The 13,065-nt window shown below is 41.4% G+C and overlaps 1 protein-coding gene across 1 annotated transcript; it reads right to left on the minus strand.

The window, feature by feature from the left end:
- Window positions 1-699: 699 nt before the first annotated feature.
- On the minus strand, window positions 700-10,187 carry NUDT15 (nudix hydrolase 15). Its single transcript, XM_004376583.2, has 3 exons — window positions 9,339-10,187; window positions 3,131-3,327; window positions 700-1,284 (listed from the first exon to the last, which is right to left on the minus strand). The coding sequence occupies exons 1-3, from the start codon at window positions 9,638-9,640 to the stop codon at window positions 1,145-1,147; spliced, it is 639 nt and encodes a 212-aa protein (XP_004376640.2). The 5' UTR covers window positions 9,641-10,187; the 3' UTR covers window positions 700-1,144.
- Between the last annotated feature and the right edge of the window lie 2,878 nt (window positions 10,188-13,065).

Genomic DNA, 13,065 nt, shown 5'->3' on the forward strand with positions numbered 1-13,065 from the left:
AAGATACGCATATTCTGTGACTCAGCATTTTCACTCTTAGGTATATTCAACAGAGATGAGTACACATGAGCAAGGATGTTCGTAGCAGCTTTATTTATAATAGCCCCGAACTTCTCGTGGTTTAGGTACTCAATCAGAAACATGGGAAATGCTCCCTAATTCCCTGTCCTGTTCTCTTTACTTGCAAGGACTATCACGATATATTACCAAGCAAATATTTTTAAGTAAAAGAGAAGGGAAAAACTAACAAACATGATAAATTCCACAACAGGGATGCTGTGTTAGCATTTGAGTTAGCATCTTGTCTTAGTTATCTAGTGTTGCTATAACAGAAATACCACAAGTGGGTGGCTTTAACGAAGAGAAGTTTATTCTCTCACAGTCCAGTAGGCTAGAAGTCCGAATTTAGGGTGCCAGGGGAAAGCTTCCTCCTTCTGTTGGCTCTGGAGAAAGGTCCTTGTGATGCATCAGTATTCCCTTGGTCTGGGAGCATCTCAGCACAGGAACCTCAGGTCCAAAGGAGGCACACTGCTCCCGGCACTGCTTTCTTGGTGGTATGAAGTCCTCTCCTTTCTGCTCATTTCCCTTTCCTTTTATCTCTTGTAAGACAAAAGGTGGTGCAGGCCACATCACAGGAAAACTCCCTTTACACTAGGTCAGGGATGTGACCTTAGTAAGGGTATTACAATCCCACCCTAATCCTCTTTAACATAAAATTACAATCACAAAATGGAGGACAACCACACAATACTGGGAATCATGGCCTAACTAAGTTAACACATATTTTTACAGGACACAATTCAATCTATGACAGATCTCTACTTGGACTGAAATGCTAAGACAAATTCTATTGGACCCTACTCCGTGCAAGCTAGTAACGACAAAATGCACACCATAGATCTTATATAAACATGGAAAGCAGATTTACACAGTATCACCATTTATCACATAAGCTATGGCTGAAATACAATTCCATGACACAAACCCAATATTTTTCACAATTACTAGCTGAAAAAATGGTGGGTATTTAAGAAACTGAAATAAAGCAGCAATCAAATAGAACTGAGGAATTCTGAAATATAGGTGATTTTAATTCTCTAGCTAAAACTTTGCCTTTTAAAAACTGAGGAGTCCTCTTGGTCATCTAGAGATGATTTCCTTTGTATCCTACCAGATGATCCAACTCTTCTCTAAAAGGATCATAGCCTTGTTCCTTTAAACAACGTAGTGCCCAGAAAAGCTGGTCCCCTGGAGGGAATTCTTCCCAGGGAATCCACTCCCAACCTAGAACAGAACGAAACCACATCAACTTATTTAGCTGAAAGGAAACAAAGGGTGTTTATTTTGGTAAGCTAACCTACATGTAGAAAATGTTAAGTGAATTTGAAAATGGTTTGCTACTGATAAACAGCAATAGCGATGCTGTGCATTAGCCTGAGTATACAAATATAATTTGTTTAGAACAAAGATCTTTTTTTTTTAATTGTCCTTTAAGTGAAAGTTTACAATTTAAGTTAGTTTCTCATACAAAAATTTATACACACATTGTTATGTGACCCTAGTTGCTCTCCCTATACTGCGACAGTATACCCTCATTTCCATCCCAGATTTCCCGTGTCCATTCAACCAGCTCCTGACCCTCTCTGCCTTCTCATCTCGCCTCTGGACAGGAGCTGCCCATTTAGTGTCATGTGTCTACTTGAGCTAAGAAGCACACTCTTCACGAATATCATTTTACGTCCCACAGTCCAGTCTAATCTTTGTCTGAAGAATTGGCCTTGGGAAGGGTTTTAGTTCTGGGCTAACAGAGAGTCCAGGGGCCATGTCTTCAGTCAAACCATTAAGTCTGGTCTTTCTACTGGAATTTGAGTTCTGCACCCCACTTTTCTCCTGCTCTGTCAGGGACTCTCTGTTGTATTCCCTTTCAGGGCACTCATTGGTGGTAGCTGGGCACCATCTAGTTCTTCTGGTCTCAGGCTGATGAAGTCTCTGGTTTATGGAGCCCTTTCTGTCTCTTGAGCTAATACGTTCCTTGTGTCTTTGGTGTTCTTTATTCTCCTTTGCTCCAGGTGGGCTGGGACCAACTGATGCATCTTAGATGGCCACTCATTAGCTTTTAAGACCCAGATGCCACTCACCAAAGTGGGATGCAGAACATTTTCTTAATAAACTTAGGACAAAGATCTTAAAGAGAGAAAAGTGATCATTTAAAATGTGTTGTTATTTGAACATGAAGTCCATTTTATAAAGGCCACATCATGGTAAAAATCCAGACTTGGCATCATTCAATGTTTGTTTAACAGTGACCAAACAAAATGCACAGACTTTATCTACTATTGTTGTTGTTGTTGTTGTTAGGTGCCGTCGAGTTGGTTCTGACTCATGGCAGCGACCCTATAGGACAGAGTAGAATTGCCCCATAGGGTTTCCAAGGAGCAGCTGGTGGATTCTAACTGCTGACCTTTTTGGTTAGCAGCCGTAGCTCCCCATAGATCTTAACCACTGTGCCACCAGGGCTCCATTTAATACTGTAGGTTTTATATACACACATATATACAAATACAATATATATATAAATATACATATATAACATATAGGTACCACCCAGGATATTCCTTAATATATATATGTTACTATATTTTATTTACATATATATATATATATATATATATTAAAGAGTCCCTGGGTGGTACATGTATTTTGGAGCCCTAAGAATTCAGCTGCTAACCAAAAGGTTGGCAGTTCAAATCCACCATATGCTCCTTGGAAACCCTCTGGGGCAGCTCTACTCTGTCCTATAGGGTTGCTATAAGCCGGAATCAACCTGATAACAATGGGTTTGGTTTTTTTGGGGGGTGGTGCAAGCAGTGAAGTGCTCAACCACTAGTTGCAAAATGTGGCAGTTTAAACCCACCCAGGGACACCTCAGAAGACAGACCTGGCGATCTGCTTCTGGAAAGTCACAGCCCTGAACATCCCACACAGCAGTTCTGCACACGTGGGGTTGCCATGAGTTGGAATCGACTTGACAGGAACTAAGAACAACAAATACATATATATAAAATACTCCTTCAGACAACAGACTATATGCTGTCCTCAAAGAAAATGTATTATTATATAATTTTCTTACTTTCATTTTTTTCAGGCTCTATGTTCTTTGGTTCTGAATCATAAGTCAAGTCCACCTCTCCTTTCATTAATATAGTGACGTAATGGTAGTTCTCTTTCTCAATGAAAGAATTCACAACCGAGGCAAAGCGAACATTTTTCAGGTGAAGAGCTGCTTCTTCCAAGGTTTCCCTTTTAGCACATTCTTCCCAGCTTTCACTGGAAAACAGAAACACAACATTGTATTCAATTCTATGTATATAATTTTTTTTTTTTTGCCATGAAATTCTTGGCTAGAAACTTCTAAGGTAAAGCAAAAAGTACCCTAATTGGTTCACGCTTCTAAACAACACATCGCCAACCCTGCCTTTAACATTCAGTATATCTTAACATCTACTTATCTGAAGACCAAAAGGACTTCAGATAAGTATTACCATTGAACCCATTCAGCACTAATTCGCATGACTCGAGACAGACTGCAACCAGGAGGCGGTTTAGTTGATTAGTTAAGAGCGCAGGCTTTGGCATCAACTAGACCTAGGTTTGAGTTCCAACTCCACTATTTTCTACCTATATAACCTTGAAGAAGTAAAAAGAGAATAATATTACTTTCTTCTGGGGTTGCTGTGAGCGTATCAAGAAGCAGAATACAAAACAGAACTACCATAAGACCCAGCAATTCCACTCCTAGGTATTTACCCAGAAGACTTGAAAAGAGACGTGAACACCAGTGTTCACTGCACCACTATTCACAAAAGCCAAAAGGTGGAAACACCCTAAATGCCCATCAACAGATGAACTGATAAACAAAATGTGGTACATACATACAATGGGATACTACTCAGACAGTAGGAGAAATGAAGTCTTGATACATGCTACAGTATGGATGGATCTTGAAGACATTATACCGAGTGAAATAAGCCAATCACAAAAGGATAAATATTGTACGACCTCACTTATATAGAAAGACAAGAAAAGGCAAATGGATAGAGATCTAAGTTTATTAGTGGTTTACCAGGGGTGGGAGGGAGGGGGAAAGAGGGGTTAATGGCGATGGAAAAATTGCATGTATTAAGCATAGAGTTGTACAGCCTATTATTATAACTGCTGTCAATAAGTTGTACACCTGTTAAAAGTTGAACTGGTGAAAGTTGTGTGATAGATGTATTTACAACAATGACAAAAAAAAAAAAAAAGAGTAGTTGCTGGGGCTGCTTATGTGCTCATGTGCAACCAAACACATCATGGGATTTGGTTCCTTGGTTTGGAAGTTTAGGGTCATAGTTTCATGGCACATCCCAGTTGACTGGCCTAATAACATGTTTAGTGCTTCTGTTCTACCTCCTAGTTGGTTGTGTAATGCCTGGGGTCTTATAAGCTTGCAAGTGGCCATCCAAGGCACGATAATTGGTCTCTACTCACCTGGAGCAACAGAGGAAGGAGAGTCAGGAATAGGAGGAGGATATGGAATGTGTGGCTAATTGTCTCCATGAACAACTGCCTCCTTTGCCATGAGACCAGAACTGGATGGTGCCTGATAACCATTACTGAAGATTCTGATCAAAGATTCCATAAAAGAATCTTGATCAAAAGGGGGGAAACGGAGAACAGACCCTCAAATTCTCATGGACTCTAGACTTTCTAGAGCCGTGGAAGGTGGACAGACCCCTGAAACTATTGCCCTGAGATAATCTTTAAACCTTAAGCCAAAATATCCCCTAAACAGAACCATAGTTTAGCTTACCCAGTAAAAAGGGTCTGCATGAGCACTGTGCTCTTTTAAGAGATCAAAGTGACAATAGCAACTCAAAAGATTAGATCGGAACCTTAGAGACAGTGAGTTTATGTTAATGAGGGAGGAACAACTCAGAAAAGGAGGGTGAGAATGGCTGCACAACTCGAAGAATGTAATCAGTGACACTAACCGGTACATGTAGAAAATGTTGAATTGGTGTATGTTTTGCTGTGTATATCTTCAATGACAACAAAATAAATAAAATTTAGGGAAAAAAAAGTAGACGATGTCTTTTCCTGTAGTCTCAGACTTACAGTTTTAGCTTCAAATTGAGGACAGTAAGCACCTCTACATCTCAAGAGTCCAGCAAAAGAGCAAACAGATCTGCCCTGAGCTAAGGGTCTGCTAAGGAAGGTCAGACTACTCTCTGACTCTCACCCCACACAGTCTGCATAAGATGAGCAGGAGTTCTTTGGAAGAGAGGAGAGTTCTGAGTTTTCAGCACAGTAGGAATGTTTGCTGTTTCCTGTCCTCCCTCTGAGAGGCCAACTCTGTCCCCAAGCCAAGTGAGGGGTGCTTCAAGACACTCAGACATTGGGGATGTCAGCAAGAACGGGACACTGGTGTGTCACTTCCCTGATAAATTAACATGGAGGTGCTGAAACTCTAAGGCCTGCCCCAGTCTATCAGAGCAGAGATGGGAGGAGGGCAAGAGCTGTTGGCTAAGTATGAAATGTATCCCCTGGAGTTTGGGGATACATGTCAATAAGGAGGCTGATGCTTAATTCCCAGGAAGGCAAGAGACTGGCTACAGTGGCCAATGATGGCAGAGCAAGGAAGAGGGGTGGCAGTGAAAGCACCATTCCCACTGTGAGCTTCCCTTGGGCCAAGCCAATACCACAGGATTGCCCGGTAACCCAACAGGGGGCTCCAGCGGAAAGAGGCTGCAGGTGGTGTGCTAAGAGCAAGAGTTAGGAAAGGTGGGTGGGGAGTCACAAAAGGTCAGTCACCTATGTCAGGGAACTGTGCAGCAGAGAAATCTCTGTGGGACTTCCAAACAACCCACAAACACACCCTAAGAAAGCGAGCACCCGTGTGGATACCTGCATCAGAGGGCGCCGACAGATAGATCACAGCAGCACTAATCATGTAACACACAGCAGGAGCGGGGTGGGGAGAAAGAGTAAAACACCAGGGCACACACCTCCTTCCGCCACTACTGGTGTCCGCACCACAGGAAAGAGATTATGAACTGGAAGTGAGATGGAAGTTTAAATTCGGGTTGAAGTTTTAAATGCTTGGAAAGTGAATCATAATGACCAAAAAGTGATTTTTATAACCAAGTGACAGGAAAACAACAGAACATGCAGGAGATGTCATCAAGGAGCAGAGAAGGGAAATATGACAAATCATGTTTAAGAGAGAAGGAAAATAAAGCCACTTCCTGTTTGTCCTCCATCTAATTTAGCCCATTCAACATGCAGGTTACAAGACCTTAGCACACCATCTAGCACTGAGGAAGCTCATTCAAGTTCAATGTTCCTGTTATCCTTAGATTATCTGAGTGAGGACTCCACATTGTCTTGTGTTAGTAAGATAGCTACCTCTGCCCATTGCTCTAGTAATTATACATCCTAACTAGTGCTTAATTTGTGATCTAAGTTTGGCTAATGCCCACCAAAGATCAATTAGTACCATGTGCGCCTATCTGGGCAATTTGGTTCTTAATTACCTGAAAATTACCAACATATTGATACTCTTTTAATTTTGAAGATCATTAAAGAATTCCATCCCCATGTGCTGAAAGATCGTAAGAATTCCATATTTTATAAAGGACAAAGTCTGATTAAAAGGCTAGAATTAAGCCTCTACTTCTAACCACCAGTTTATAGGAAATAGGTGGAACAGAAGAACAGCTAGAATGTTGAGAAATTCTCCAGGACACATGAGCCAGATTTTCAACAAATAAATGACATGGGGAAAAAGTGGGGGTAAAACTATTAGATTGAGAGACTTAAAAGACTTACAAACCAAATGCAGTATGTGTCCTTCTGTTCATTGCCAACAGTAAAAAGAGATCTTCAAGATAACTGGAGCCCTGGTGGTGCAGTGATTAAGAACTCAGCTGCTAACCAAAAGGTTGGGAGTTCAAATCCATCAGTCGCTCCTTGGAAACACTATGGGGCAGTTCTACTCTGTCCTATAGGGTCACTATGAGTTGGAATCAATTCAACAGCAACAGGTTTGGTTTTTGGTTTTCAAGATAACTGGGAACAATGAACACAGACTGGGTATCAAATGATATTAAAGAATTATTAATTTTGTTGAGTGTGAAAAATGATACTGCAGTTCTGTTTTTAAAAAGGCTAACAGAGATACAGAAGCCCCTGGGTGGTGTAAACAGTTAACCACTCGGCTGCTAGCCAAAAGGTTGTGGAAGTTTGAGTTCACCCAGAGGCTCCTGGGAAGAAAGTCCTGGCAATCTGTTGTTATTGTTGTCAGGTGCTGTCGAGTTGGTTCTGACTCACAGTGACCCTACACACAACAGAACAAAACACTGCCCAGACCTGCACCATCCTCACAATCGTTGCTATGTTTGAGCCCACTGTTGCAGCCACTGTGTCAATCTACCTCGTTGAGGGTCTTCCTCTTTCTCACCGATCCTTTATTTTACTAAGCATGATGCCCTTCTCCAGGGACTGGTCCCTCCTGATAACATGTCCAAAGTACATGAGGCAAAGTCTCGCCATCCTCAATTCTAACGTGTATTTTGGCTATAGTTCTTCCAAGACAGATTTGTTCATTCTTCTGGCAGTCCACGGTACAGTCGATATTCTTCACCAACACCGTAATTCAAAGGCATCAATTCCTCTTCAGTCTTCCTAATTTGCTGTCTAGCTTTCACATGCCTATAAGTCACAGAAAACTCTACAGAGCACGGTTCTACTGTGACACACATGCAGCCGCCATGAGTTGGAATCAACTTGATGGAAACTGGTTTGGTATTAGAGATACATACTGAAAAGTTCTGGCATATGACAGGTGTCTTAGTCATCTAGCGCTGCTATAACAGAAATACCACAAGTGGATGGCTTTAACAAAGAAATTTATTTCTTCACAGTAAACTAGGCTAAAAGTCCAAATTCAGAGCGTCAGCGCCAAGGGAAGGCTTTCTCTTCTATCGGCCTTCTCATCAATCTTCTCCTGGACTAGGAGCTTCTCAGCGCAGGAACCTCAGCTCCAAAGGATGCGCTCTGCTCCCGGTGCTGCTTTCTTGGTGGTATGAGGTCCCCATGTCTCTCTGCTTGCTTCTCTCTTTTATATCTCAAAAGAGACTGACTTAAGACACTATCTAATCTTGTAGATCTCATCCATATAACTGCCGCTAATCCATCTTATTACATCATAGTGATAGCATTTACAACACATAGGGAAATCACATCAGATGACAAAATGGTAGACAATCATACAATACTGGGAATCGTGATCCAGCCAAGTTGACAGCTATTTTGGGGGGACACAATTCAATCCATGACAACAGGATATCTGAGATTTCCTTTAAAATGTTCCCCAAAACAAAGTGTGTTGGGTGGAGGCAAGGTAGTACAGACGAAATAAGAACAAGCTGAGTGAGGGGTACATGAGAATTTATTGGCCATTTTCTTTACTTTTATATACGTTTCAAACTTTTTATAATAAAGGAAAAACAAAGCACAGAGTCTGAATGCTTTGGTATTTATCTCTCATTTTTAACCTTATTTTCACTTCAGAATCCAATTTTTTAGGTGGTGTTTATCTATTGTTTTTAATCTTATTATTCTCACTTCAGACTCCAACTTTTTGCACACTCCCAGAACTTCTTCACCCTTGTGTAGAACTGACTTTAACTGTCTAACTTTCCTTTGTCAGTCTGGTGTATCATCAAATTACAGAATGAGAAAGCAGAAAGGGACCTTAGAGAATATTGCGTCCAACTTCCTCATTTTAAAGATGAAGAAACAGACGTCCAGAGAGTTTCACTAGCCCGTTTGAATGATTCAAGTGCAATTAAACTTAGGAGGCCAGTAAGTATTGAATACATCTGTGTACTTAAATCTTGTGGAAACCGTGATGTTTTAATTGCAAAAACTGGACGGCTCGAGATTTAGAAACATCATTCTCTTATACGCAAGCACGAAGAAGGAAAAAAAAAAAAAATCTGACAAACCAACTCCAAGCTGCTGCCAAGCGGACAGAGAGCTGAAGGGACTGACCCAGCGGAGCTCACACCGGGCCAAGGACACTAGGCAGCTCCGCGCCCCCTCCTGGCAGGGGCCTGCGGAACCCCACCGACCGAGGAGCAGAATAGAGGCAACGCGCGAGAACAGACGCGGTGTCGGCGCGAAAACGGGCGCGCACGCATGGACGCACGCACTACGCACGACACAAGCACAGCCTGCGGTCGTCTTCCCCGCCCAACTTCCGCTTTCCCCGGGTCGGCCAAAGGGTGGCTCACCCGAACTCCAGATGACCCCCAGGAAGTTGGAAACTGCCGGCTCCAAACGACCCTTTTCTCTTCCCCAGGAGGACACAATGAGGATGCTTACAACTAGTCACGACTACTCCTACCCCGACTCCGGGCCGCCACCGCCCCCGTCGCTGTGCACCAGTGGTCATAGTGCCCTGGAAGACTCGCTCGATCGCAGCAGGAAGTGACGTTAGCTCCGCCCCCTCGACCACCGCCGATCTCTGCCTGTGTTGGCGGGAGCGCTGGAAATCAAAGTCGGAACCTCTCGGCCGCCGCCGCCTTTGGTACATGGTTTCTCTACCTGATTTAGAGGATTTAGTTTATGAAGCGTCGTGTTTCCTCCCGAAGGACAGCGTGTCAAGGGTTTTGTTTTAACTAATGACGCTGCTGCAGTTTTAGCATTCATCGTCTCTTTTCTGGCAGATTCGTCTAAACTATGCATTTAACAAGCTATTCGCCTTTGTAAACGTTCACCTTTGCACATCCTATTCTTTTTTTACCCCTGCATGACCCTCTCCATCACACAGAACTCGTTCTCACTAACTGAAGTCACTGTGGTACAGGGCAAGGACAGATAGTGCAGAAACATTCTAGTATGAATGTCATTAAAGAGTATTCACAAATAAGGAGGGGAGAACAAGGATTAATTAATATATTGTGCTGGATAATGAGTGTAGGGCTATATTTGGGAGGAAAAACAGTTGCCGTTCTAGATGTTTGCATACCATACACTAAAATGTTTTTAATAGATGAAACAAAGAATTGTAATTAAAACAAAAACAAAAGAATAGTCTCTGGAGAAGGATTTACTTACGTTTTATATAAATTAATTTTGCTTCTACCAAAGTAATATGTGCACAAAATTTATAAGTCAAATGATACAAAAACTACAAGAACAACCCTATGCTCTAGTCCTGCTCCCAGAGACAGTCACTTTTAACTCTTTGAACTGTTACTTCTGATATTTGCCTGCATATTTCTAACATGCTCATTCTGCATGTTATGGTAAATAATGATTAATTAAGCTCTCTTACAACATCTCTCCTCCCACCAACACACATCCATCAGTGTCCTCTCTGCCATAAAGGTACTTTATAATATTTGTTGTTATATTTTATTAAAACCATAATTATGGTTTAATTTTTTTGCACTTGTATTAAAGCAGTGGGAGCCCTGGTGGCGCAGTGGTTAAAAGCTCGGCTGCTAACCAGAAGGTTGGCAGTTCGAATCCACCAGCGGCCTCTTGGAAACCCTATAGGGCGGTTCTGCTCTGTCCTGTAGGGTTGCTGAGGCATAATCGACTCGATGGCAACGGGTTATATTACAGCAATATATGAACGTAGTGCTAAGATACAAAATTCTGTTGTTAAAGGCTTATAATGAAATAGGAATTTCTTTGTCGAACTTCTGCCCATCACTCTCCCTGGCCCCCTTCCCACTTTCCCTTTTTCCTTATTTCTTGTAGCATATATTTCCACCTTTGAAAAATACATTTTTATATAAAAATATACTTTAAAAAGATGTTTGTAAAAAATGTATACTTATCTAAGTAATATTTTCTCATCATTTTTAGAAATCAAGTAACAAAATAACACTTGTGCTAATTTAAAAAATATATCCAAATGTGTGGCTAATTGTCTCTATGAACAACTGTCTCCTTTGCCGTGAGACCAGAAAAACTGGATGGTGCCTGGCTACCATTACTGAACATTTTGATCAAAGATTGCGTAGAAGAATCCTGATCAAAAGGGGAAAATGCAGAGGCAGGGCCAAGATGGTGGAGTAGTCAGATGCTTCCTGTGGTCCCTCTTACAACAAAGACCCAAAAAGACAAGTGAATCAATTATATATAACGGTCTAGGAGCCCTGAACATCAAAGACAAAGTTAAGGAATCCGACTGAGCAGCAGGGCGAGGGAGAGATGGTTCAGAAGCAGCAAGGAGTTGCCAGACCTGACCTGGCCAGCACTGGCACCCTGCAGGCTAGATCTGCTGGCGCACATGGTGAGGCAAGCAGTGGTGCTCAGGACCAGGGGAAGATTGATGACAATACCTTCCCCCCAGAGCCAACAGAGACAGAAACCATTGTTTGGGAGCTGGTGCCCTGAATTCAGACTTCTAGACTCCTAGACTGTGAGAATAAATTTCTGTTTGTTAAAGCCATCCATTTGTGGTATTTCTGTTATAGCAGCACTAGATAACTAAGACACTAGTTCTCAGAAATTGTCCCCTTCACCCTCCCTCGAAAAATGTTTTTCTAGCCTGTGCCTAGGTCCTTACGAAGCATGACCCGCTACTGCAGCCAGGTACATGTGCCTACTCCAGTCACCCCTACCAGTCCAGGACTGTAGGTGAGAGCCTTGTATTTTTTTTATAAACTTGTTCAGCCTAATGCAAGGGGGCCTAACCCCCCCCCCTTAAAACTTAGAATAAACTAATGTTATAAAGCTATGGCTTTTTTATATCAAAAACCTTTTTCCTGCCTTAAGCGTTAGATATACTATGAGGACTTTTGTTTTATATTTCAACAGAATCCTCCATCTTAATGATAAAGTAACTCAATTTAACATAGACTACAGATGTCCAGGTGCCAGAAAACCTGTGGTTTTAGTAGTCAGCGAGAATTCTGTATCACCTGGAGACATCCTTATAAAAGATGTCAACACCTGCCAGGATGGTCAACCAAGGTGTTGCCACCTACAGCTTTATATATATTAATGAATCAAAATTTTTTAGCTGTAATCTGCTGCTTGCAGTTTTTTTCTTCGTAAGTCTTTGTATTACTGTAAGCCCCCAGAACACATCGTTGGATTTCTCCCAGCACTGCCTCTCCTCGTTTTGCAGAACACTTTCTTTGCCACAATAAAACTCTTTGTTTTTAAACCTAAACAGATGTGTGGTGTTTACATTACAACAAGGTATTCACACCGCTGAGAAACTTACTTCCTTAGCAATCATAGGGGTTGGTTCCTGAGCAACTAAGGTAAAATCTGGGGGAAAGGTTACTTAGAGCTCTTAGAGTTAGCTCATTCATTTTATAAATAGGTCAGATGCCTCTGTTTTTATTTTATCCCTTATCAAAACCAAATAATAGCTTAACTAGTGAAAAATGTCTGCCTTGAGCATTGTGCTCCTTTAAGATTTATCTGTATGGAATCAGAATGGCAACAGCAACTCCAAAGAATAGATAGGAACCTTAGGTGAGTTTATGGTAATGGGGGAGGAACAACTCAGAAAAGGAGGGTGAGAATGGGTGCACAACCCGAAGAATGTAATTGGTGTCACTTAATTGTACATGTAGAAACTGTTGAATTGCCGTATATTTTGCTGTGTATATTCTCAACAACAACAACAATTAAAAAAGAAAAAATATATCCAAGGCAATATAATGTATTTCACAAAGATAAGTACACAGTTTAAGGACAAAAATAAGACAAGATGGTGTCTGATGGGGATGGAAAAGAAGGAAAAATATAAAGAGGACAGGTGCTTTGCACAGACTGATTCTGATAATACACTGAGGACTGGAAAGTACAAGCAATTTAGTCTTAGCCTCTGAGATCCATTTAAAAAAAAAAAAAATTTTTATAAATCAAAATTGGCAGTATATAAAAAGTATAATATATCATGACCAAATGGGGTTTATCCTAGAAATACAAGGTTGGTTTAATGTTTGAAAAGTCAATCAATGTAATTCTTCATATTAACAAAAGAAA

Source organism: Trichechus manatus, unplaced genomic scaffold, assembly GCF_000243295.1.
Source record: "Trichechus manatus latirostris isolate Lorelei unplaced genomic scaffold, TriManLat1.0 scaffold00044, whole genome shotgun sequence".
Classification (NCBI taxonomy): domain Eukaryota; kingdom Metazoa; phylum Chordata; class Mammalia; order Sirenia; family Trichechidae; genus Trichechus; species Trichechus manatus.

What these genes read in the sequence shown, in the direction of transcription:
- NUDT15 (XM_004376583.2), bottom strand. Translation starts at nt 9,640, where the DNA reads ATGTACCAAAGGCGGCGGCGGCCGAGAGGTTCCGACTTTGATTTCCAG. An exon ending in GGGGGTCATCTGGAGTTCGG is followed by an intron (nt 3,328 to 9,338) that starts GTGAGCCACCCT and finishes TCTGTTTTCCAG; the next exon opens with TGAAAGCTGGGAAGAATGTG. An exon ending in AGAGCCTGAAAAAAATGAAA is followed by an intron (nt 1,285 to 3,130) that starts GTAAGAAAATTA and finishes GTTCTGTTCTAG; the next exon opens with GTTGGGAGTGGATTCCCTGG.